Source organism: Panthera pardus, unplaced genomic scaffold (genome assembly GCF_024362965.1).
Source record: "Panthera pardus isolate Hobbes unplaced genomic scaffold, ASM2436296v1 HiC_scaffold_7, whole genome shotgun sequence".
Taxonomy (NCBI): domain Eukaryota; kingdom Metazoa; phylum Chordata; class Mammalia; order Carnivora; family Felidae; genus Panthera; species Panthera pardus.
The window spans coordinates 32,257,150-32,284,624 of record NW_026527002.1 but is presented as its reverse complement, the minus strand read 5'-3'; the positions used below and the strand labels follow the sequence as shown (position 1 = coordinate 32,284,624).

The 27,475-nt window shown below is 33.7% G+C and overlaps 1 protein-coding gene across 7 annotated transcripts in view; it reads right to left on the bottom strand.

The window, feature by feature from the left end:
* RALYL (RALY RNA binding protein like) overlaps positions 1 to 27,475 on the bottom strand; it is a 708,789-nt gene that overhangs the window by 360,506 nt on the left and 320,808 nt on the right. For all 7 annotated transcript variants that reach the window (XM_019453371.2, XM_019453375.2, XM_019453368.2 and 4 more), the window contains one exon: positions 25,474 to 25,752. In XM_019453371.2, the coding sequence (XP_019308916.1) occupies positions 25,474 to 25,729 (256 nt within the window). In that variant the 5' untranslated portion in view covers positions 25,730 to 25,752. The remainder of the gene's footprint in view (positions 1 to 25,473; positions 25,753 to 27,475) is intronic.

The following is a 27,475-nucleotide window of genomic DNA, read 5'->3' as shown; positions in this document are numbered from 1 at the left end:
TTTGTTAATAGCCACCAATAATAATTACAATATAATTTGGAAAGCTTTATATTTTTGATTGTTTGGATTGTATTTATTTGCACAGATAAAGACACTTGGACCTGGGCTTGTAATATTTTTTATTAACTTATAATAGAAACACAGGACAATAATTAACGCGGTCACCTTGATATTACTTGCTTTTCAGAAGATGTACACTCCCATTTGAGTGAATGCATTCTGGCTGTAAAGCAAAACACAATCAACTGCCAGAAACTGCAATAAATTGTTACATTTCCAGTTTCTTAAATGTGTGATAGTCTAATTAAAGTGAAAAATACTGAGATGATTTCAGCTAATGATAAGACATTGTTGCCTACAAACACAAACAAATGTATTTCAGCCATGATTACTTAATTTTGCAAGGAACTTTGTTATTATAAAACTACTATTGCATCATGATAATCAAGTTTCTAAAAGAAATCTATTAAGTTTCAATTCAGTAAGAGAATAAAGAAACAGGAGAAAATAAAACTCTATTAAGAATGTGATTATGTCACATTAATTCTTTGTTTTAAAGGCTTTTTTTAGAGTTTAATTCAGTATTCTGAAGTATTTTAAAATAGTTTGTATATGGAGATGATTCCTCTCACAGCAAATGTTTCCATAATAGTTATTTTTCCCAGTTCATATCGCTAGGCTAATAATATATAGATATCTACTAACATAGATACATGTATAGAAAAAGAAATAGGCAGGAAAGGCCAAGAACATTAATTTTCTTAAAGGTCCACTGTCACCTATAGCTTGATTTTACTTGGGTTTATGACCTGATTTTCATTAAATTCTCATTCATTTTTTTTTTTCAAGGCACAGGGGCCAGGAAACTACTAATTTTCATGGTGTTGTGAATTATCTCAAAAAGGTTACTTTTCACTCCTTTCAGAGATTACTAAATAATTTATTATATACTTTTTCAGGAAGACTTCTCATGCACAGTTGTGCTATTTCAACCTTGAAACAATGTGAAGTACATAGCCCAGTACCCAAAACACACCTCACTTAAGGAGTAAAGTGAGGCTCATTGTTGAGATCTTCAAGAAACTTCTTAGCACAAGTACATGCCATTGGCCTTTCTTCTGTGCTTGGCAGCAAGTAGAGCTCTTTACCTCAGTGAATTATTTCAGATTTGCTTGCTTTTCCTGAAATTGTTTAGAATTTGTGTGTTTTAACATTTAAATTTTGTAAAAGCACTAGCATATATTTCCTCATCCAGTTCATTTATGTATGTGTGCGTGTCTGTGGACGTATGTTTGTCTGTGTGACGATGTATATGTGTATGAACTCTTTTCTGCCTCATGCCTCCACACCCCTACCTCATTATCTTTAACCACTTTATTCATTAGCCACTTCTCTGTTACCACTGTGTGTTATGTTGAAGACTCTGAATATAATAATTTGCTGACTTCAAAAGGTACTTCTTACATATAATGATTTGATGGAAGTATTTTAAACATGAAGCTGCTGAATTGCATTGAATCAACATGAGCACTCCATTCCATGAAGCTGCAACGAAATGTCAACAGTTGGAATATGAAGAATCAAGTGGGTCTACTTGGAAGCCGAAGTCGAAACAAAGGTCCAAAATCAGAGTAGCAGGTTAGAACAACAGCCAGGATTGTAAGACCAAGTAGTGTTAAGGAAGGAACTATAGACATCAGAACACGACTGTTTGCATTTGCTTATAAATGGTGTTATTCTCATCGGTAAAACTGGGCTAGTTTGCTTATAAGAGCAGGGCGTGCATATGGGTAGGACCAAACTGGGAGATAGATGCACTAGTTAATCTCCAACAATGACCCCATTTTTGAAGAACTACCACTGCTGCATCCCCATGCCTCAACTAGAGAAATACAGATCTCACTGTAGTTTACATAAGAAAACAACCAAAAAACGTTCTAAATTTAATTGTTACGTAGAGCCATTTTATTTCTAGTTCCCAGAACTTTTTGGAAACCACATTGCTCCAGTTCTGTGCAACACTGGAGTGAGTTTCAAACTAGCTTTCTCTAACTTTTTTTCATTTTCTGTATCTAATAACCGAGTCATAGAACTTCTTCTCCTAAAAGTTTCTGGCAGAGTTACTCCTTCTACTTTATTCAACACTCTACTTTTGAACTCATCAAAATACACTAAAATTATATATATTTCTGTCATTCTGTAGCCTCCGGAAAAAATGTGAAGATCTGTAGTACCAAGGCAATGTTTTATTCCCTTTGTGGTTGGCATTGAAAGCAGAGTTGAGGATAAATGAATGATTAAATGATTCCTTTTCATTTACACAGTTACTATATTGGTCCAACCATGGAAGAAATGACATGGGTTTATTTTAACAAATATTTATTCAGGACTGTGCATGAGCCTAAGACATGGGGATACAACCCTAAACAACCTAGATGTGGTCCTCTGTTCCCAACACTTTTCCTCTATCTTTCTATAATTATCTTTCCTTGCTCTCCAAGGTAATCATTCACTGCTATGATGTACCTCTATGTATTATCCATTTCTGAATTTTTCCTTACAGCTCTTTCTTGCTCAAGCTATTTCTCTTAACTAAAATGTTCTTACGTACAACTCTACCAAGTCATTAATTACTTAACATTTTAACTCAAAAGTCATCTTTTAGAGAGGAAAGGCCTTACTTCATTAACCCCACCTCAATTTCTTCTCTTACTTATACCATGCTTACCCAAAATATTCATACAAATAATCTATTCATTCCAGAATTTGAGCTAGATCTGGAATTAAACGATTCTGAGGTAGAAATTATACCTTATATCATTCTCATCATCAAGCCACAGACAACTATCCTAACCATGTTTTTAAAAAATAGTTATTTTGTCAAATAGCTTTATGTCAAAAAAAGCTTAATATTTTTGTTATAATTATTTCAAAAAAGCTGATTTAATGTGCCATTTATATTCTCCACTAGGCTTTCTCTGGTGTCAATCTAAATTCCAATAAGAAAACAAAAGAGGAAACTGCAATAAATATAATTTATAATTATATATAATATAAATTAACATATATAATATAAATTAAATTTACAATATAAATTAAATTATATAACTTATAATTCTATAATATAGATTAACATATATAATAAATAATATATAATGTACATTACATTTTAATAGAACTTTCATTTTAATAAAAATTTGAGTGATTTGCTGCAAAAACTGCCATATTCTCTTGATAGCATCACCCTGGGTTTGTGTCTAAAAGTCAATAGCTTTGAAAATTCTTGTCTGTGTTTCACTTTCCTTGTTTTCCTTTTAGGTATTAGGCTATACTTATACCATGAGTGATAGTTACAGAACTAAGATTCCATTGCAATGGTACAATTATTTTCTTACCTGGGAAAAGTTTTTGTTTCTATGTTTTTATGATATTTTATAGTTATTAAACAGAAAAGATAAAGTTCACTACGAAAGTTATAAAGCCTTTAATTTTGTAGTAAACTTTTGTTTTTTTTTTTAATAGAGTAAGAGGGAGAGAGAGAAAGCAAGCAAAGGATGGGGTGCAGAGGGAGAGAAAGAATCTTAATCAAGCTCCATGCTCAGCCCAGAGCATGACGCAAGGCTTGATCCCAGGACCCTGAGATCATGGTCTGAGCCACCCAGGTGTCAGAGTAAACTTTATTTTTAATATTGAAGAAAACTTTTAGAATAATAGTATTTCTAGAAACTCTGTTTATAATTTTTATACTTTGAAAATAATGACTACTTTATGAATTTCTAAAGGAGTCATTACTGTTATAACATAAACCCACTTTTTCTTTTACAAAGTATGGTAGAAAATATATAATAAATGAAGTTTATATATTAAAAAAAATAAACATTTTAACTAAGTCTACATAAGCAAGTATTTAAAAAAAATTTTTACTATTTTTATTTATTCTTGAGAGAGAGACAGAGTGTGAGCAAGGGAGGGGCAGACGAGAGAGGGACACAGAATCCGAAGCAGACTCCAGGCTTCACAAGCCATGAGTTCATGATCTGAGCCGAGGTCTGATGCTTAACCAACTGAGCCACTCAGGCACCCCTATGTAAGCAAGTTTTTAAGTTAATTTTTCATGATTAAGTGGTTCAACAAGAATGGTATGATACTATTTGAAATCTGCCTATAAATATCTTCGATATTATGGAAGCAAATAATTTTGTCCATATATCTTGATTCAACTCTGCTATGTTACCAGGACTGTTCAATTTTTAGAAAATATCTTTATTATTTCCTGCAATTCTTCACTGGCATCTTTAGTGCTGAAAGAAATGAACTGCCCACCTAGTTTTTATGACTTGTGAAAATAACCTTCAAATGTGAAGCAGAAGAAAAAGGGGGCAGGAGAAGAAATTTATTGTCAGACAAAAGTTGAGATAAATTTTTACTATCAGACCAATATTAATGAAATATTAAAAAATTCCTCAGAGAGAAACATGGAAAAGAAGAAAGGAAAGAGGAGTAGTAAGAAGGGTAAATATTCAGGGAAATATCAATCGTTACTGGTTATACAGAACAATAAAAATAAAATTTAATGATTCTTAAAATATATATAGAAAATGTATTCTGGGTATATGGTGGTGGCAGCATGGGTTTTTGGTCTCCACAAATAGTTCCATTAAAGAGGACCAGAGCAACTAGATGAAAGCACAAATCCAAATACCACATGCACAATAAATTATTCGTAATGGTATTATATATATATGTATGTATATATATATATGTATATATATATCAAATATATATATATTATATACATATTGTATATATATATATACACAATATATATATATACACACACACACCACATTTAAAAAATATATAAATGTTCATTTATTTTTTAGAAAGATACAGAGCACGAGTGGGGGAGGGGCAGGGAGTGACAGACACACAGAATCCAAAGCAGGCTCTAGGCTCTGAGCTGTCAGCACAGAGCCCGATGCAGGGCTCAAACTCACAAACCATGAGATCATGACCTGAGCTGAAGTTGGAAGCTTAACAGACCGAGCCACCCAGGCTCGTTTTCTTTATCCATTTTCTTTATCTAGTCATCTATGGATGGGTATTGGGTTCTTTCTGTATCTTGGCTATCAGAAATAATGTTGCAGGGAACCTAGTGAACAAATATCTCTTTGAGATCCTGATTTAAATTCTTTCAGATAAATACTCAGGAGTGGGATTGCCAGACTGCATGGTAACTCTATTTTTAAATTTTTGAGGGACCTCCACACGTTTTCTATAGTGACTGCACCATTTTACACTCCCACCAACAGTATAGGAGGGTTCAAATTTTTCCACATCTTTGCCAACATTTGTTACTTTTTGCTTGTCTAGATTATTTTTTATAATAGCCATCTTAACAACTGTGAGATGATACCTCATTGTGGCTTTTACCTGCATTTCACTGATAATTAGTGATGTTGAGTACTTTTTCATATACCTAGTGGCCATAAATATAGGGGGGTTTTTTTGAAGAAATATCTATTCTAATCCTTTGTCCATGATTTGTCTTTTTGCTAATGAGTTACTAGAGATTCTTACACGTTTTGGATATTAACCCCTTATCCGGTAGATGGTTTGCAAGCATCTTCCCCAATTCCACAGGGTGCTTTTTCACCTCCTTGGTTGTTTCTTTTGTTGTGCAGAAGCTTTTTAGTTTGATATAGATGAACCCTGAAGACACTAGGCTAAGTGAAATAAGCCAGGCACAGAAGTACAAATACTGCATGAGTCCACTTAGATGAAGTATCTAAAATGGTCAGACCCAGAGAAGTGAAGAGTAGCATGGTGGTCGCCAAATGCAGGGGAATAGGGGAACGGGGAATTGTTGCTCAATGGGTGTGAAGTCCTTGGTATGCAAAACAAAGAAGTTCTAGAGATCTGCAGTGCAGTAGTACTAATAATTAGCAGTATGGTATTGTGCACTTTAAAATATTTAAGAAAATAGATCTCATCTTAAGTATTCTTATAAGGGAAGGGAAGGGAAGGGAAGGGAAGAGAAGAGAAGAGAAGAGAAGAGAAGAGAAGAGGAAAAAGAAAAGAAAAATATCACAAAAAATATAGGTAATTGGTGGAGGTGATGGATAGTTACCATCCTGATTGTGGTGATGATATCACAGGTATATGCATATGTCCAAACTCACCAAGATGTATTCATTATATACGGGCAATTTTTTGTGTATCAATCATACCTTAATAAAAAGTAAAATTAAAAAAAAAGTAATTCTTAATAGTCAAACATTGTAACTGGGTATCTATTTGGTGACAACCTCACAGAGAAGAATGACTCCAAATGACTTTAAAAGTTTTTTTGCGGGGCGCCTGGGTGGCTCAGTCGGTTAAGCGGCCGACTTCGGCTCAGGTCACGATCTTGCGGTCCGTGAGTTCGAGCCCCGCGTCGGGCTCTGTGCTGACAGCTCAGAGCCTGGAGCCTGTTTCAGATTCTGTGTCTCCCTCTCTCTCTGCCCCTCCCCTGTTCATGCTCTGTCTCTCTGTCTCAAAAATAAATAAACGTTAAAAAAAAATTTTTTTTAAATAAAAAAAAAAGTTTTTTGCGATTACCTAGTAGAATATTCTTCATGGGAAAACCATTAAAAATAAGAAAATATTAAACTGTTTTTGGAAATCATAATAATGTTGGTGTTGGTGGTACTGATTTTATGAGATTCTTTTATGTATGTTGAGGGATAATCAGGTAAGTCATTATAAAATGTTGTTAAGATGTGAGATTTCTGGCAATGCTGAAGGAGATGTAGATGTAAGACTGATGAGGTTAACTAAAATTCCTATAGTCTTGATTTTAAATAGGAAGTATAACTATAAATGTGAAATGTTTTTTTTTCTTTAATGTCTATGTATATGTTTCTGTGTGTGTTTATGTATTTGTGTGTGTGTGTGTGTGTGTGTGTGTCTGTGTGTGTGCATCTCCTAGCTCTGACTCCTGAAACAACTGAGAAACAATAACAATTCAGTAGCATTGAGCCTCCGTAGCACCCAGAGTGTTGGAATGAAGTAGCTTTTTCCAAGATACTATAAAGCTCTTTGGAGACTGGCTGATTCCCAGTTTGGGGCAGGGAATTATGATCCTGGAGCATTTTATTATCAGAATACAGGAAGTTATCAAAGACTAATCAAGTTATATAAAAATGACCCAGGAAACAATGTGAATATAGTGGTGTCACAAGGCAAAGTCGGGATAATTTGATCATTAATGAAGGTAACAACTGAAAGGGACTGGCAAATTATTAGCGACGCTCAATTCTTGAGCTCATCAAATTATTAAAAAATTTTTAGGGGTGCCTGACTGGCTCAGTCAGTAGAACATGTGACTCTTATTATTGGGGGTGTGAGTTTCAGCCCCACACTGGGTATAGTGCTTACTAAAAAATTTTTTAACTAATTTTAACATTTAGAGAATGCTAGGGAATCACTTTACTCTTTTGAATACTCATATAAAGGGAAAGAATCAAGGAGTTATCCTATTTCTTTCCATACAATAGTAACTCAGCATAACCAAATACATAATGAAAGAAAATTCTCTTTTAGAATAATTCCAGCTGATAAGCAAAGAAAACAAAGGATAGGAAGCAGATTACCAAAATCATCATATCTATCTACGTACCTATCTATATATATTCAGTAGCTGTTAGCATCACAAAAGAAAAGAAGACAGTACTTTTTGATGGACATGCACAGAGTCACCCATGACGAAATCTTTAAACATTTCCACCTAAATTTGACCAAGCTTCTAGATATAATTAAAAAATTTCAGGAAATACAAGGAACAGAGAAGCATGTTAAATGATACCACAGGGTGCAATCACCAAATTGCAGAACTGCGAAACATTATAGGACAAATGATCCAATTTTTTTCAACATATAAAATGCAAATGGAGGTGGGGAATATATTAGGAGAGGTTATAAATTAAGAGCCCTAGGGATATAACAATGAATCCCAGTCTCTGTCTCTCATTTGGATTCCAATTCAAATAAATCAATAAAAAGAAGTGTAAGAGAGCAAATTCTGAAAAGAAGGAATTATTACTAGACTGATGTTAAGGGATTGTAGAATTACATTTGGTGATATCATGACCTTGTGGCTGTTTTCTTTTTTAAAAAAATTATATATATACGGAAATATTTGCAGATTAAATGACATGTCTGGGGATTTGCTGTAAAACAATCCAGGGAGTAGGAATAAAATGGTAGAGATACAGAAAAAATTATATGATTGTGCAATGATGATTGCTAAATGGGGTCAGGCATATATCTAGTTCATTAGACTACTCTCTTCACTTTTATATATACTTGAAAATCTCCAAACTAAAAATGTAAGAAATCAAGCAAACTTTGTACAAAATTAAAATTCATGACAATTATAATACAAAAAGTGAGGGGTCAATGAATACAAACAAAGTATTGTATGAACTCAGGGTTATTTGGAAAGTAGTGTGAGGGACAATTTACATTAAACTAATATATCAAAGATATCTGTTGAAATATCCGAAGTAATGCTACAAAAATAGCAAAAGTATGTATAACATACAAGCAAATAGAATGGAAAATACAAAATAATAACAGATATTAAATAAAAAAGGCAAGAAAGAAAAATGAAAATGCTACACAAGGAATAAATAGAAAAAAAAAAGCAAACCTACGGATGTAATTTCAAACATATAAGTAATTAGATGTGAATTAAATTTCTAATAACAGATGAATTATTACAATTAAATAAAAAAGCTGTCAAACTGTATTTTTAAAAAGATTATATGTTGCTTACAAACATTTTAAATATTAACACACAGAATCACTAAAATTAAAATGGTTGAAAAATGATATGCTATGCAAACATTAATCAAAAGGAAGTGAGTTAATCTATATTGATTAGACAATGTTTTTCTGTAAGACAAAAATAATTACTAGACATAGAGATATATCATACTAAAAAAGAATTAATCCATTAGAAAGATACAATTTCAAGTTCGCATTTACCGAATATTATTGTTTCAAATATGTAAAGCAAAAATTAAAAGAACTAAAAAGACAAAGAGATGAATCCATAATCATAATCCACTCTCTAAATAATTGATGGAAAAGAAGAGAAAAATCAATAATGATACAACAAATCAGAAATTCAATTAGTGATTTTTGCCTATTTGACACATACAGAAGGCTATATATATAGAATATATATATATATATGCTGTGTGTCAAGCACACAGGGAATTATGAAAACTGATCATATACATGTAGAACAAAAAAAAAGGTTTCATTGAATTTTAATCAATTTATTCTCTAGTTATAATGAAATTAGGCTAAAGTGAATTATAAAAATTATAAATTCAGTAACAAACTTTCTAAATAACCAATAGGTCAAAGAACTATCAACGTGAATTAACAAATACTAATCAACTAATTGATTCTGAAAGTATGATGTGTTAAAATTTGGGGGATGAAGCTAAAGCTGTGCTCTGAGAGAATTACAGAATTAATGCATTTTTAGAAAACATGAAAGGCTGAAAATCAGTTACCTAAGTTTCATACATGAAGTTATAGAACAAGTAGCAAACTAAGCCAAAACAAGCAGAAGAAAAGAAATAATAAAGATAAGATTACAGAGTAATGAAACAAAAATAAATGAGCAATAGAGAAAACACACAAAGCCATAATTTGGTTATTTGAATAGATGACTAAACTAAAAAAGAAAGTTAAGGCAAAAATTATCAAGACTAGGACTAGCAAATAAAAAGATATCACTTAAGGATCCTAATGGCAATAAAATATGAGAATACTATGAAGAGCTTTATGCCAAAACATTTGAAAATGAGTATCAAATTAGCAAATCCCTTAGAAAACTTCTCCTTCTAAAACTGTCACAAGAATAATTTAAAAAAATCTGAATAGTCCTATGTCTATTAGAGCAATTGAATCTGTATTAAAGATCTGTCCATAAAACACTACCAACCCACCTGGCATTATTGGTGGATTCTCCAATGTTTATAAAGAAATAACACCAATCATGTGCTAACTCATCCAGAGAACAGTAAAAGAAGGAACACTTCTCAGTTCATTTGGCGAGGTCAGCATCTCCTCAAGAGCAAAACTGGTAAGAACCTAACAAAAAAAAAAACTGCGGGCCAATCTCTAAATATCTACCAAAAACAAAGAGGTTAAAAAAAAAAACAAAATATGATGTTGCATTGATTTTAGGAGAAATTGAGTTAACATTAAAAGATCAATTGCAGTTCATCACATTAACAGAATAAAAGAAAAATAAAGTATTAATTTCTACATAAACAAAAATATTGAATATAATCCAATACAATTAATAGCAAACTAGAAATATAAGAAATTCCTTCATTTGATGGGCAGTTTCCACAAAAAGAAAAATCTTACGGTAAATGATAATAGCAAAATATTGACAGCTTCCTCATGCAATGAGAAAAATAGATCTGCTACCATTATTACTCTTCAATATTATTCTGGAGGTACTAGCCAATGTAATGAGACAAGGAAAGAAATGAATACATATTGGAAGATAAGAAATAAAACTACCATTATTTGCAAGAGACATGGTCATACACATGGAACATGCCCTTGAAAGCAAAGATAAATTACTTCATTTATCAGAAGTAATAAATGAATTTAGAAGTTCTGTGAGTATATCAATAAATGTGCCAGTAATGAACAATTAAGAAATAAAATGTCTAAAATGGTACCATTTACAGTAGTATCAGTATTATTCACAGAATAATATCTATAGCATATATGTAATGCTATACATATATTGATATCAAATAAATTTCTACATATAATTACCTATAAAGTATATTGTAAAATGGCATATTGGATAAAGGATTAGTATCTAAATCTATAAAGAACTTAACAAACTCAACACCCAGAAAACAAATAATCCAGTGAAGAAATGGGCAAAAGACACGAACATACACTTTTCCAAAGAAGACATCCAGATGGCTAACAGACAAACGAAAAGATGTTCAACATCACTCACCATCAGGGAAATACAAATCAAAACCACAAAAGGATACCACCTCACAATTAATGGCTAAAATTAACAACTCAGGAAACAACAGTTGTTGATGAGGATGCAGAGAAAGGGGAACATTTTGCACTGCCGGAGGTAATGCAAACTGGTCCCGTCACTCTGGAAAATAGTATGGAGGCTCTTCAAAAAAGTAAAAATAGAGCTACCCTATGACCAAGCAATTGCACTACTAGGTATTTTTCCAAAGGATACAGAAATGCTGATTTGAAGGGTCACATGCATCCCAATGTTCACAGTAGCACTATCGACAGTGGCCAAATTATGGAAAGAGCCCAAATATCCATCCACTGATGAAACGATAAAAACCGATAAAAAAGATGTGGTGTGTATGTGTGTGTGTATTGTGGTGTATATATGTATATTTATAAAAAGTCAGAGAAAGATAAATATCATATGATTTTACTCATACATGGAATTTAAGAAACAAAATAGATGAACATATAGGAAAAGAAGGAAAAATAAAATAAAAACAGAGAGGGAGGCAAGCTATATGAGACTCTTAAATACAGAGAACAAACTGAGAATTGCTGGAGGGATAAGGGGTGAGGGGATGGGCTAAATGGGTGATCAGCATTAAGGAGGGCACTTGTTGGGATGAGCACTGGGTGTTATGTGTAAGTGATGAATCACCAAATTCTACTCCTGAAACCACTATTATACTATATGTTAACTAAGTTGGATTTAAATTAAATAATATATATTCTATATTATATATATAATGTATTTGTATACATGTAATATATATTGGTAATTATATATAATTTAATATATCACTTATTCTATGTCCAAGCTGACATTTCTTGACAGTGAGGAAAGAACAGTTTCTTCAAAAAATGGAGTTAATTGGATATTCATGTGAAAATAATTGAATTTGTTCACTAACCTGCAGCACACAAAATATTCAATTCCAGAAGTATTAAAATTTAAATGTAAATGGTAAAATGGACAAACAAAAAGCCACTTAGAAGGAAACCTGAGAGTATGTCTTCATGACCATAGATGGAGTAGGCAATCACTTCTTCAACAGGACAGAAGAAGCACAAACCATCATGGATATGAAACCTTCTTGTGGACTTAAAGCCTATGCTCTCCTCACATATGAGGAAATCAGAGTGCAGAAAGTATAAACGTTTGTTGAGGCTCAACACCTCCAGAAAGCTGAAAATCTAGTATTAGGACTCCAATTTTCTGAATTCATTTTATATAGTTTTGAGAACCATTATGCAATAAGACTTTTACTTTTTCTGGTGTTTATGGCATTTTACAGGTGCTAGGCAATGTTTTAAGCATTTTACACACACCGATGCATTTAATCTTCACCACAACTCAATGAGATGGGTATTTTTATGATTATGTGTATTTTAGAGACAAAGGCACTGAGACCTTTAGTAACCTGCCCCAAATCACATGGCTAGTAAGTAAAAGCTACGATGCTAACACAGGAAGCCTGAGTCCAGAGCCTGCACACTGAACCATAAGCTTTTACAAGCGTTGGAGGCTGCAATTTCAATTTCTCCATTTTTAGTTTCAATTCAAATAAATTAGAAATTGCAGTATCTAAAAATGTTCTTGAGGTTTAATATTCTGGTCTTTTGCCGCCTATTTTTAGATGGTTTCCAAGCTCTTAAAATTCAAATCAACATTTTCCCAAAGCCTTTCTTCAAAAATTCTTACAATACTGTATATCCCTTTTAAAATTCATGTAGCACTTGATGTTGTACATTACAGCATGTTTTATCTTATAGTTTCCATCTTCTATAGTATGTTATTTCATGTGTGTATTTTATTCCATAACTGCAGTGATTAACTTATGATATTTTATCCTTTTATGGTACTTGATCTGCATTATTTTGTGCTTTATATTGTATATTAGAATATTTCCCAAGAGCAGTCATTTTGTTGTATTGTATTATTTTACAATATTTTATTTTATTTTGACATAGCCTTGTTTCCATGCCCCTTTAGAGCTTAATAGACAAATAGCTAACAAAATTCCACACAGATAGTTGGAAGAATAAATGTTCGTGTTACATATAGTATTCTGAAATCAATTCACAAGTGACTTTCAGACATTTTATTAACAAGTTTGAAGTTAATTTGAGGTATTGTATTCTATCTATCATTAGGCTCAGCTTTGCTCCAGGGAATAAGTTAGAACTAACAAGATGCTTCTAAGTGTCACTTAGGAGTTTCCAGTGATGGTCTTAGTGAAAAAATTGACGTGAACAGTATTTGCCACTGCTTTCACTGATTTAGGTTCAGTGACTGAGTCAAATAAATAATTTTAGAGGCATGAAGACAATTCCCCAGGCTTTCTGTCATCTGTGGGACCATGTATCTCCCTAGCCAACAGACCACCAGTTCATGGAAGTTTGCTAATTAGCATTTGTTTAGAGCATATTAAATAGCTCCATTTAATTACTAAAAACCCTACATGCATATTGTGCTTTGCAGTCCTCAGAGCATTCTTTTTAATACTTATTATCTGAGAACAGTGGAGGATGAGGAGGAAGGTTTCAGAAGAGGGTTAGAACATTCCAAACAATTAGCAGATATTATATGTATACTTTGGATAGGAGAGTAAGGATAACTTACAGTAATTTTAAAAAATGTTAGAAGGATGTGCCAAGACTTTTGTCTTCAGGAAAACATGGTTTCTTTAACAGCCACTACATTATAAGATTTCCTTAGATGTAAATGAGATGAATGAAACAAATTATCTAGCTTCTATGAAGGATGTTGGAAAGAAATTTTTAAATAATCTCTTTGAAAATTTGAGTGAAAATTACACATATGTAAAAATATTATTACTAAAGTCTACTGGTTTAGAGTGGCAACATATTTCTGCCAACCACAGAAAGAGTAAATCAAAATGAATTTCCTGGATATCATCTCATAAGTAATTTTTTACACCTCCACTCATGTATACCATTCAAGACCCTTCATGGGCCTGTGAATAGGTTTTTGAAAACAAATAAAATGGCCATGTAAATATAACATTTGCAATTGATAACCATTTTGAATATCTGGGCAATATACTATTTTAGGGGAAATTGGCTGTTTAAAATACAAGGATATGTTGGATATTTCTTTAGTGGAAAAAGAAAGCTGGAATGGCAAATAGTTTCCGAGGAAGAAAAACTCTAAGGTTTATAACTCAAATTTCAGCTAATTTGAAGGATTAATTTATGATACATACCCTGGGAAGTGAAAGCTTTGTCAAACTATCAAGTTGAGAATGTATGATGACACTATTCTCGTTAGAAATTGAGACAAACACTAAAAGTTTTTTCTTACTTGTTTATCGGAAGAAATAGTAATACGTTTATATAATGATGCCTTGCTAAAGTGTTCTTTAGTACTGGTGGCATTCTTTGGATGTTTTCTATGAGAGTTAGAAAGCCTCACAAGATCTGTGCACTTGTCAAAGGGTTTTGCAACAGATTGCACTGTGCAAAATGATTATTTGTACTCATCATGTCAGCCCAGGCCATCAATCTATCCTTATTAGACGTTCAGACATTGTATCTAAATTGTACCTAAAAGTATCTGCATGAGAATAATAGTTACCAAAATGAAGTAGAATAGATATAATGGTAGAACTAATGTATCTGTTAGAGAAAACATCACCTAGGAAGGCTGCAATTCTTTCTTTGTTTTACCAAGCTCTTAGTGGTACTGTTAAATAATAAATATTTGAACATCATCTGCGCATCTGAGTAGTCTCAGAACTGTTTTTCACTTAACATTTTTCCAAGGCTTTCTTTTTCATAATTTTTAGTGGTGATCTGAAATGTTTGAATGGAAGGACTGAATGAAAACAAAAATCACATCTCTAAAAGGCATTATATTCAAGATGTGAAGGGAAAGGACTTTAAAAAAAAGTCTTTTTGTTGTTGTTTTATGCTTAAAATCAGTAAACCTATAAAATGTCAACTATACAGACAGATCGATTTGTTTCTGTGTTTGTGTTTAAGGATTAAAACAAACTGGTGATATAAATGGTAAGCTATAGTCATGAACATAATTGCTATGAAAGGTACATACTGCGTTTTGTTTTCTGAATAACTGGAAAAGATGTGTTCTTATTATAAATTATGAATTATTTTCAAAATAATTCAAAGCATTGTTTTCATATACTTTATTTTGACTAAAACTACTATAACATTTATGAATTAATGGAGTTTATTTTGTTACAATTGCTCTAAAGTAGTGATTATTAACCAGTAGTGATTTTGGCCCTCAGAGGACTTTTGATAGTATCTGGACACATTTTTGGTTGTCACTACTGGAAGGGGGTGCTACTGGCATCTAGTAGGTACAGAGAAATCAGAGATGCTGCTAAACATCTTATAACACAAAGGAATGGCCCCCAAAGTCCCAATGTTTCAATACTGCCAAGGTTAGGAAACACTGTTCTAAAGACATATATTGCTATGTAAAGTTCACCAAAAATTGCAAAACATGCAAACACCACGCTACTTAATGACAGATAATTATATTACAACAACAATAAATAAATATAAACTATTCAGCAAATAGCTTGTAACAATTACACTAACTCTGAGTGTAGTCTGTATTCCCAGAGGACCTCACCCAAATCAATTTCCAGGCTAGAATAGAAAATTAATAATTGACAATTAAGTGAAGAAGTGAATGAACCTCTCAGCAGTGAGAGGAAATTAATGTGCATATTAAATAGTATGCCACATAATTAAACCATTACCAGCAAATCAAATAATAGTTAACAAAGAAAAGATATTCTTTTGAAGCCAATCTTCATTACAATGAACACAGTATTGTATTTCTATACACTTGGTGTCATAAGTATGACATTCAAGACCCTTCACAGCCTGGCATCAATCTTACCTCCCTCTACTCCTCTCCATGAGACCACTTCTTCATCCACAGGGTGGGTCACTCACTTCTGCCCAAATTAGGACTCCAGGTACAATGTTTCATCCACCTGGAATTATTTCTCCATACCTGACCATGCTTTTAACACTGATCTTAAATTCTGCCTAACACTGATTTTAAATTTCTCCCTCCCTTGAGTCACCTCCTATCAAACCTGTAATCAGTTTAACTAATCTTTTGTTCTCAGCAATTACTGACACTACCATTACGGACTGCCTGCACCGTCTATTCAAAATCTGTCTAGAATCTTACAGCCAAAAAAAAAAAAAAAAAAAGGAGAGGACTTCTCTTAGTACTAGAAGCCACAATATCCATACACAAATTTTTTACCCCAAGATGTATACCACATGCAGGTAAGGTTCTAAGCACTTTACAAACATATGAGTTCTGCGTTATAGTATGAACTAAGCACTACTATTTCTATTTTACAGAAGTAGATTCTTAGTGATTAACTTCTTCATGTTATTCAACTACATACAGCAAAGAAGCTAACTGCTCACTAAAGATGGCCACCCATCTGTACGGCTGCTGGTGAGAATGGCTGCCCAGGCCCGCTTGTACCTAGCCATGTCAATGGCACATAAGCACCACTTCCAGGCTTGAACTACAAAACTGCCAAAGCATCATCCTCCCTCACTTTTCAACGGTCTGTTGATATGACTTCTTTCCAGATCTATGGTAGTCACTCACTAAAAGAACTTCCTACGGCCTGGTCCCTGGATGAAAGAGAACAGAGCCTCCTCCCTCAGCCCGTCTCTTCTTCAAGGACAGACAGTTCAAGTCTGTCCAGAACCATCCTGGTTTATACCTGATTTCACAGCATGATCATTAACAGTACTTCTCACTCTCAGAAGTAGCCTGGTTTAGATGGTAATATCTACAGTTACTGTACCGATATACTGATATGGAAAGAATTGATGGCAAGAATCAGGAGTGAAAATAATTAGGGTCATAATATGTTGAGCTTGATATCCTATACGACCACTTGTGTGATGTAAGGCAAGGTAATTTCTTTGAGCTTCAGTTCCTAGCCAGCAGAATAGGCATAAATACTCATATTACTTACCTCTCAGCATTGTTGTGAGGAAGAAAAGAAGAGAATCTGTGGTTAAAGAGGTTTGAGAATGATGCAGTACTGGGCAAATATGTAGTAGCTATTAATAAGACAAAACTATGAGAAGATGCCATTTTGGGGACTGTAGCAGAAGCTCCCCACAAATAAATCTTTCTTTAAACCAATGTATCATTCACTATAACCTTTGCAAAAATATATGAGTTAACATCTGATGCTTATTAAAGACTAGAATGTGTTTAGAAAAAAAATGAACCCGGTCTATTTAATAACTATCTTGGGGGTGTCTGACTTCAGAGAGACCATTGGATATCTAGTTGCCTTACAAGGCGACCACTGTGCTTTCTCTCTACAGCAATCCCAATCTGTTAACTACTTGCTTTCCAGGGGACTTGCTGCTTCTCCTTCTCCTTCTTTATCCGCCTCCTCTCTTTCCTCCCTTTCCATTCTTTCTTTTCCTTCTTCCTTTCTGTCTCCATCTTCTTGTGTTGCTCTTTCAATGGAAGAAAAAGCCCTTTAGTGAAATTGATGTTCCTCCAATCATCCAAGCATTCATCCAACCCTTCACCATTTACCATGGAAGTATCAACACTCTGCTAAGTGCTAAGAAGTTTAATATAAACATAAATAGTCAAGGCTTTCAAGGTACTTAGCTTAAGAGGGGGAAGAAACAGATACCGGTTACAAAATAGTACATATAGAAACATAATTGAAAAGAAGATATGTGCTAGAAAGGGAAATAAAACATTCCCACTATGTTTGAGGGATCAAAGTAGGTTTCCTTAAAGTAATGATATTTAATCTGAGATGTGAAAGATGAATAGTTAAGTGAACGGAGTGAAGAAGTGGGGAATGAGGTGAGATGGTAGGGAACTTAGTAGGGAAGGACATTCTACACTGTCTCACATAGCATGTGCAAAGGTCCAGAGAAGGGAAAGAATATGAATTGTTTAAAGAACTGAGAGAAATCAATTTAGATAGAACACATGGGAGGGTGGTGATGTAAGTCTGCAGATGAGTGAGAAATAAATCACAGAGGACCCTGTAGGCCACAGCAATGGTCTCAGTCTTTTTCCTGAGAACAATGAGAAATCATTCAAAGTTTTTATTAGAGGGTGACATCATGATATTTGTACTCCAAAAAGATCACTCTTCATGCAAGATGGTAGCTGAGGACAAAACACATTTGAAATCCATCACTCCTAAGGCATGCTTCATAGACTAAGAATTTGTCTGTGTTTTTCTTCTTTCCTCTTACTCACTATGGATCTCCAGGATCCTCCTTTCTACCACTGCATTTCCATTACTTCCTTCATGGTTAAGACTAAGAATATCTACCAGATTTACTTTACTTTTTTATTTTTTTATTTAAAAATTTTTTAATGTTTATTTTTGAGAGAGAGAGAGAGAGAGAGACAGAGAACAAACAGAGAAGGGGCAGAGAGAGAGAGAGAGAAAGAGAGAGAGAGAGAGAGGAGAGAGAGACAGAATCCGAAGTGGGCTCTAGGCTCCAAGCTGACAGTACAGAGTCTGACACAGGGCTCGAACTCACAAACTGAGATCATGACCTGAGTTGAATCAGACACTTAACCGACTGGGCCACCCAGGCATCCCATCCACCAGATTTACTTTAAAATTAACGATGTATTCATCATGTTTCTTCTTTGAATTCCTTCAGCATTTGCAAGACATTTATAATGTAATGAAATTAGTTTAATTCTATTTTACATATTCTTTTTCTAAACTAGACTTTGCTCTTCACCAACAGAGACCTGTATTCAGGTTTCAGAGCAAGGATGATTTCTATAGATAAATTATGTTTTTGCTTTGCATTCCTCCTACTATTAATTACTGACATCTTAAGTTCATATATTATTGTGTCTTTTGCAAGCATCATAAGAGTGAAATAATCTTAAAAAAACATCACAAATGTTTATTTATAGTATGCATGTAATCAAGCCAGTGTAATCAGTAGAAATTTGCACTAATATAGACTTAGTCTCCAACCTCTGCATGATATTTTTGTACAAAAGAATGCTTTATGCATGACCTCTCATATAAAAATTGTCAGTATTAAACATTTAAAGAGTTTGTTTCAACTTTCGTAAAATGTGTTTGAGAGAAAAATCTGCAATGACCAAACTTAGATTAAAAAATGCAACAAATATTTCCAATATTAACAAAACTTAAAAGCCAAATTCATGAAATACTAAAGGAAGGTTATATTAGTATTTCACCTTTTTAAATTTAAATTTTATTGAACAACTAAACTGAGATACACTTTTATAAGGAGCTTTACCTTACAGAAACTGTGTTTTTTTACAAAAATTATTCAGAATAATTTCATAGCTGGATTCTGGTTTTTTAAGAATCCCAACGAATGTGAGCCAAAATGGAATCAATTGTTGTTTGCCACAGAAAGCTCAGCAATCCTCCATGACGTATCAGACGCATGAATCCAGGGATAAAAAGGGGATATCCTTTTTATACTGTGGTACAAAAGACATGTGGAAGAACTAAACACGTATAAAAGCAATTAAAGTTAAGTTACAGCCAAGTTTCCCTTTCTGTACAACACCTACAGGGTATGCTGTGATTAGTGTTTGGAAAGTAGCAAGACCAACAATCCATCTCTCCACCCAGTTCATTTATTTGAAATCACTTAATGTGTTCAATTATCATAGCTCCAAACATATGATTAAGGGTATTGATCGGCTAACTATGACCTGGGAATGAAGACACATCAATCGGGAAAAGAAGAGAGCGTGATTGAAACATGTGTCACAGCCTGGGGACAGAACTCGGCATGGGGTCACAGAGCCCCAAAGTCTGAAGGAGTGAACTGTGAAATGAGAGACAAAGGCATAAACTTTAAAGAAAACTGCATGGAAATAGGAGAAGAAGGAAACATGTCTACCTCACAAGAAGTTCTGGTACATGCCTTGATCATAGGCTAATAAAAAAAGAAAAACTAGAGACATTGTTTACAGTTTGAGGAAGTAAGTATTTTTGTTTGTTTTTGTTTAATTGCTCTGGACTAGTGAATATATTGAAGTCTAAACCCAAGGAAAAAGTACTATGTCTTAGTTATTCATTTATTTGTTATATGCCTTTAAGGAAAATGACCTCAGGAAACAAACTTTGCATTCAATAAAAACATTTCTTAGGTTCATTAACATGTTGATAAAATGGATGGATCACTGAACTATTTCTTGGCACTTTTCCCCTGTTATGGTATAGAATTTAGAAATCTCTGCCAACAAGAAGAAAAAAAAGTCCAAGAGAGAGAAGTTAATCAAGACTTTAGACTGTGACCTACTTTCAAAATTCAGATTAGAGTTCCAGTATTTTGAGCTCCAAATTCTCAGCACCCTTAGTTACTCTATGCATTGTAATTTTTAGGTTGGATTCAGCAACTTTTAAAATAAATTCTCATTTTACATGAACTTGAAAAGAATACAAAATATATACTATTTAGGATTTCAATTCAGAATTTGATGATGATTCCATGGTAAAAGATTCCATGGTAAAAGTCCAAAGACACAGAAGGTTTAATAATACAGATATATGGAATTATTGGTCTTAAATCTTCAGGTGTACTAATGTAGTCAGGTGAGTAGAATTATCCTTCCTGGATCCATAATGGTTGACTTGCATCTGCTCTGAGGAACATTTCTATATTTTCCAATAGTTTTATTAAAGACAGACAATGAAACCTGGCAAGGTAGATAAAGTTTTCTCTGCTACTTAGCTGGGAGATGGCCTTGGGTATAGAAGACATTAATATGGAAAGAAACTTAAGCGTTAAAGATAAGATGCTTAAGCTCTCATAAATGATATTTTTAAATATTAGAATCAATAAAAGTATTTGCACACATGGCCTTCGAAGTTTGCAAATCAGTAGCATTGAATGGAGGTGACTTGAGGAATCTACAGCTAAGAAAGCAGTCATCCACTCTAGGAAGTTTAGATAGGCCAGGGTTAACTATAGCGTAGAGCTGGGGGATGAAACAGCTGTGTAGAAAGTAGATCAGATTTAGATTTTCAGAGGGCATATTTCTCCACAGATCCATCTTTAGCCAGTATTCTTTATACATTTTCCTTGGGTCAGCTTACCCATTTCTATAGCTTCAACACCATTTATACTGGTGACATACAAATCTCTACTCAGTCCAAATCTCTCCTGTCAACTTGGACTTGTGTATTCAATGTACAGGTACTGTATACATATGCTTCCATATCTTCAAGCATGCCCATCAACCTTAATACATCTATTCATTCCTGCACTCACTGTCTTACACAAAAAAACCTTTTCCCTTAAGAAATCATTATCCATCTTCCTAGTGATCTCCAAGACTATCCAATAGAAAACTCAACCCATAAAATGGGAATCATTCTTGATTCTTCTATTTCTCATTGTCTCTGTCTCACTCACTGTACCAACTAGCTATTTAGTCTTATTGATCCTACCTACCTTTCCTCATTTTTCCTTCTTCATTTCCATAATTTGAAACCTGAACTCTTTCAGCAGGCTCCTAGCACATGTTCCTTTCTAATTTTATGTCACACTAATCCGTCTGTCAAACTGCTGATGGATTATTTTCTCAGTAAGAGACAATTCAGCCTACTACTTTCCAAGTTAAAATCTTTTCGTGTCAAAACAGCCATTAATATTTACATTTAGTAAATGCTGGATTTCATCATATTCGTAGCTTATTGTCAGTTTAAGGACACCCTTATAACTTCCATAGAACTATAAGAATTCACATATTCTATAAAATGTTTAATTTTTCCTGGTACTACTGATGTTTAATCTCTAATTTGTACATAAAGATATTTAAACATGTAGTGATATGAAAAAATGGCTTCTCTCTAGAAGAAGGTATTTAAATATGTGTTGCTATCAAATAAAGTAATAAAGGTAACATACTAGCCCAGTGCAAGGCTTCATTACTATGAATTTTCTTCTTACTCTAAGAGAAAAAAGAATGCTTAGACAGGTTGTGGGTACATGAAGCTAATATCAATTTCATATGACAGTGGTCTATTATTTAATCCATAATCAATTCACTTCAAATTAAGTGCTCGTAGGGCTTGGTGGGGGCTACAAATCATAAAGGGTTTATTTGAGAGTCCAAAAATTCAAGGAGCAGGTGATTTACTAAACCTGTTTTCCCTTGTCACAAAAAAACAAAGGTATAATATTTAAAGGTAAAATATTAAAGGTAAAAATTTAAAGGTATAATATTTAAAGGTATATATAATCGATATACCTTCTGGAAAACTCAGAGTCTTCTTCAGGACTTGACTGGGGAACCAGCTCCCTATAGGGAACAACTGGAAAACCTGCCTGAATTTCTAGCAATATGGTTCAAGAAAAGGTGGGGGAAATTCAGACATTTGACCTGAAAAGCAGTTACTAGCTATTATAAAGCCCTTGCTTTGTATAAAAAGACATTCAGCTTAGACACAAATAGTGAAAGACCAGATTTCAACTGAAGGAAGAAAGTCTTTAACTTGGATTCAGGCAGAAAAGGTGATTATGGCTGATCAAGATATATGCTCCAGAGTTTAACCTGAGGACACAACAAAGAGAGGATCTGAGACAAATGATTAGAAATGAGAAATGATATCTTATTAGAAGTACAATTTAATTCTGTGCCTCTCAAAGCATAGTGATTTGGTGTCATCATTTTTTTCTTTGGGTTTTCTAAGCAAGGCACACAATTTTTAGTATTGATGTTCTCCTCCTCCATTGCATTCTTCTCAAAAGGAGAGTAATCAACTGGGCAGTGGGAGAAAAAAACAGGACTCTGAAAAATTAGCTATTGTTCATTAGTAAGTGAATAGGACTTTTTTTTTTTTTTTTGAGAGAGGGAGTGTGAGTGCATGAGTGGGGGGGGGGGAGGGAAGAGGAGGGGCAAAGGGAAAGGGAGAGAAAATCTTAAGCAGGTTCAATGCCCAGCATGGAGCCAAACACGCCTGGTCTCGCAACTGGGAGATCCTGACCTCAGCCAAAATCAAGAATCAGACAGTACACTGACTAAGCCACCCAGGCTCCCTGGTGAATTGAAATTTTAATTGACCTTATAGTGATAATTAATTTTTTTAAATAATAATTAAGTACATTTTTATAAGTATGTACTAGCTTCATAACAGTCAGGATACAGACAATAAATGAGCATTTCTTTGACATTTGCTCGAATGAGGCCCTGAAATAAGAATTTCAAATTAGAGGGTGCCTGGCTGGCTCAGTTGATTAAAGCCTCTGACTTCAGCTCAGGTGGGTTCAAGCCCGGCTGGGGCTCTGTGCTGACAGCTCAGAGCCTGAAGCCTACTTTGGAGTCTGTGTCTCCCTCTCTCTCTGTGCCCCTCCCCACTCAGCTCTGTCTCTCAAAAAGGAATAAACGTTAAAAAAAATTCAACTTAGGAAAACAAAAATGGTCAGAAAATTCCCACTTCAAGGTAAGAAGTGGAATGGAGACATTAAGGAAAATACAAAGGAACAAATGAAAAACTTACCAATGTCTTTTGTAAAGCCTTACCTTTCTTTAAAATATTAAAACATGAATTAGAGAAAGGTATAAAAACTATATTCTTTGTGGTTAGTCATTATAAGTGAGTCTATAGCAAGTACTTATGTAAAAATCCTTTTTTCCCTTCAAGATTATTACTTCAGACTTCACTCTTGTTTTATTGAATTTTTTGCCCTCCCCAATATTTTTCAGAACTATAATTATGTGACTTGATAATACAATGTTCTTAACACTCTTCTAACTTGATTTGTCTATGCTTTTAGCTTGTTTCTTTTATATGCTCCCTCATCTTTAGGTCCGTGGACCTGAGAGAGGTACATGATAAATTATGTAATCCCAGATACCGATGAGGGCTGTGAAAAAAATATAAAGTACAGTAATGAAACAGATCATGTAGGCAAGAGGGCAGAAGACTATCCTATTTTAGGTTGGTCAGGAAAAGCCTCTCCAGGGAAGGAAAATTTGAGTACAGCACACGATCAAGCAGGGAGCAATAAATTATTAGCAAAGACCTATTTTCTGAGCAGAAGGAATAGTAATTCCAAAGCCTCTGAGGCAGGAACAATCTTGGAACATTTGGGGCATATCAAGATCAGCATTACTGATGTGGTACAAGAAGGCAGAGAGGAGGAGATGAAGTTAAAGATGTGAGGCATTGGAGGTAGAGTAAAGAATATAAATCTTACCCTGGGTAAGATGGAAAAGCATTAGGGTTTGAAGAGTATCATCACATGTACATTTTAAAGGGACACTGACCAGAGTGGAAAGAGGCAGACTGTTAGGTGGTTACTTCAGTAGTCCAGGTGAGATATAATGGTGGCCTGAATGGATGGCTATCAGTACCCATCTAAAAGGCAACTGGGTTTGGGATATATCAAAGGCTGAAACATGATGATGTGTTGTATCTGGAGTATGGGGAGGATAGAGGAATCAGAGCTGACACCTCAGTTTTTGTCTGCAAAACTGGATTAAGTGAAGGTTCCATTTCTCTTGATGGAGAAGCCTGGGAATGAAGGAAGTTAAGGGTGTGAACAACCATCAGTTTTTTTCTGGGCATATAAAGCTGAGAGAAGATGTTGTGCAATCAATTTAAAATATGAATCTGGACAGGGTAAGAAACATACACTAAGGGATCACTGATGTATTAATTCTGCTTTTTCCTCATGTAGAAAAATACATTGTGTAATTTTTATTTTTTAATCTGCATATTTACTACAATATAGTTCCTCCTAAATATTTGCATTTTACTTCAGACTGTATTCTTTCCTTTGAAAAAAAACCTGTAGTATTCCTTGGACTTTAGACAAATATCTGATTATTACACATGATTGAACAGGCATGATGTACAGGATTCCATAGTACATAAGAAAGACTGGCTTATATTCCTTTCCCAGTTCTCAAGATTGACTTCTGTTTGCTATTTTTCTATTGCTACTCCTCTAACAATAAAAACAGGAAATTAGGAAAATGTTAGCCCTCAGAGCAAAGGCTACAAAGCAGAGTTACTTTTTTCTTAGCATAGTGTTTCCTGGAAGATAGAAACCATTTCAAGTCAAATAAAGTTACACATGATGCATATTTTTTATTTCCCTGCCCTGTTAGGCTTGGTGGGGGCAACAAATACTGCAAAGCAGAACTGATCATATTTTGTAGAGAAAATAAGAACCACGTAAAACAATACGAAAACAAGAAAGTAATGTAAATTACAAATATGCAAACATTATAACTGGTTAAATAGGAGGTAGACACTATGGCAGGGCTGGCTTAATAGTAAAACTAAAAATAGGCAGATATGTGCAAAGACTGGAGCACTCATGTGAGAACCATAACTGAGCGTGACTTACCAAGTGGCTGGCCGGCGATGATCCTGGCATTTTCTCCAGCCACCGCAGCTCTCGCATGCCGCTCACTCATGTACTGTACGAACGCATAACCTTTGTGAACTGAGCATCCAACTATTTTTCCGTACTTTGAGAATATGGCTTCAATGTCAACTTTCTTGACAATGGCTGTATTTAGATTGCCGATGAAAACACGGGAGTTGATGGACTTGGGGTCATTCTTATTGGTGACATTGCTGGTCTGTGTTTTGCCAGTCATGGTTGGCTCACCTTGTTTTAATCCTTAAACAAACAAAGAAAAACAATCAAGAGGAAAATAATTAGATTGAATGGATACTACTGGTTTTTAACAATTTTTCAATAGTGTGCCAGGTAACCTCAGATCCCTAATTATTACTGGTCTTCTTGAGAAGAAAATTTAGTAATATAAAAAGTGAACATTGCATTATAAAATGCAGTAAGAAAACACTATTAACTCTTAGCATATAGTCATAAATAAATTCCTGACTTATTTATTCCAAATTCAGGACTGAATAATGACTAAACTGTTTGTCATTTTTATTTTAAGTCTCTCACTTTTTCAGAAGCAAGTTTGAGGAAGAATCCGCCTTTTATTGCTGAGAACATACATTTTTAGTTCTACATTTTCTGTGAAAGGTACATATATTGGCTATTTCATTATCAGAACCCTTCTATCAGAAACTAACAATTCTTTGCACTAAATGCTGTAGAAGAGAAAAAGGGTTTAAAAATTAATTTAAACTTTTAACATAAGAAAAACATGACTATAGAAGTAAGGGATTTAACCAGAGTTAATTCCATAGCTTCTCTCTAACTGAACCAATATCATATGTTGCTTTAAAAAACAACAACAACAAAAAAGAAGGCAGCACATGTGGCTAGTTTTTATCAATGATCAGCAAATTAGTGGACTGGGTATCTGTGTTGAAATTTGTATTCTCAAACTCATTTTTAATTCATTAAACTAACGGTTCCTATGTTGCCTAAGGACTGCCAGTATTTCTAAAATTGTTTTCTGAGCTTGGCAGAGTATTTAATTGTGCTTAATTAAACTCAATGAAACTTTTATTTCTAAGCATTCCAGCACTTACAGATTTATTTTTTTAAGGTTTTAAACATTTATTCATTCATTCATTTATTCAACAATATTTGTTAAGCACCTCTTTCCTTCCTTCCTCTCTCCTTCCTACCCTCCCTCCCTCCCTTCCTTTCTTTTCTGGATAAGCATCTTCTTCTAAAGTGACTAACATTTTTAAAAAGTCAGTGTGGTAAAAATAAAATTTCAACAAGGATATAATCTCGGATACTGATGATCATTGTTAAATATTAGCTTATTAATACTTTTTATCAGTGATATATTTTTATAGGAGTAATTTCTTTTAAAAACTTATAGCTATAAAAACAATTAATAAGTCCATCTTATTTTTTTTATAATTTCAAATGACATTTTAAGTTGAGCATTAAAATGGTAGAAGTCTTAAAGGTTTGTAATTGAATATGTCTGAAAACTGACTATGCATTTAAGCCAGTTACTTCTGAGATCAAGAGCAACCAAATAACATAAAATGTTTCAAATTAAGTTGTTAATTATCTTGGATTATTAAAATTTTACTAAATATTGGACAGTCAATGTTGTATATATCTCTTTAAAATCAAGGTTGAGTTCATAAACATGTATTTATTCACATAAAAAGAGTATGGCATCATTAAAAACAAAGATTATATTGCTGCTGCCTTGTTTTGTTTCAGTTTAGCTAGATTTAAGTGGTTGGTTTATGAATTATTCAAGGTTAGGGTTGAAAGAAAGGAAAGCTGATGATTTTTTTTCCATTTTGCAATATGAGCTGTTACATACTTCAAGACAAATGCTTTGAGAATCAATTTTTAAAAAGAAAAATTAAGGTGTACATATATATTTTAAATGTTTAGCTTTCTCATATAATTTAGTGTATTTTAATAACATTGAGAAGGAAAAACAAACTAA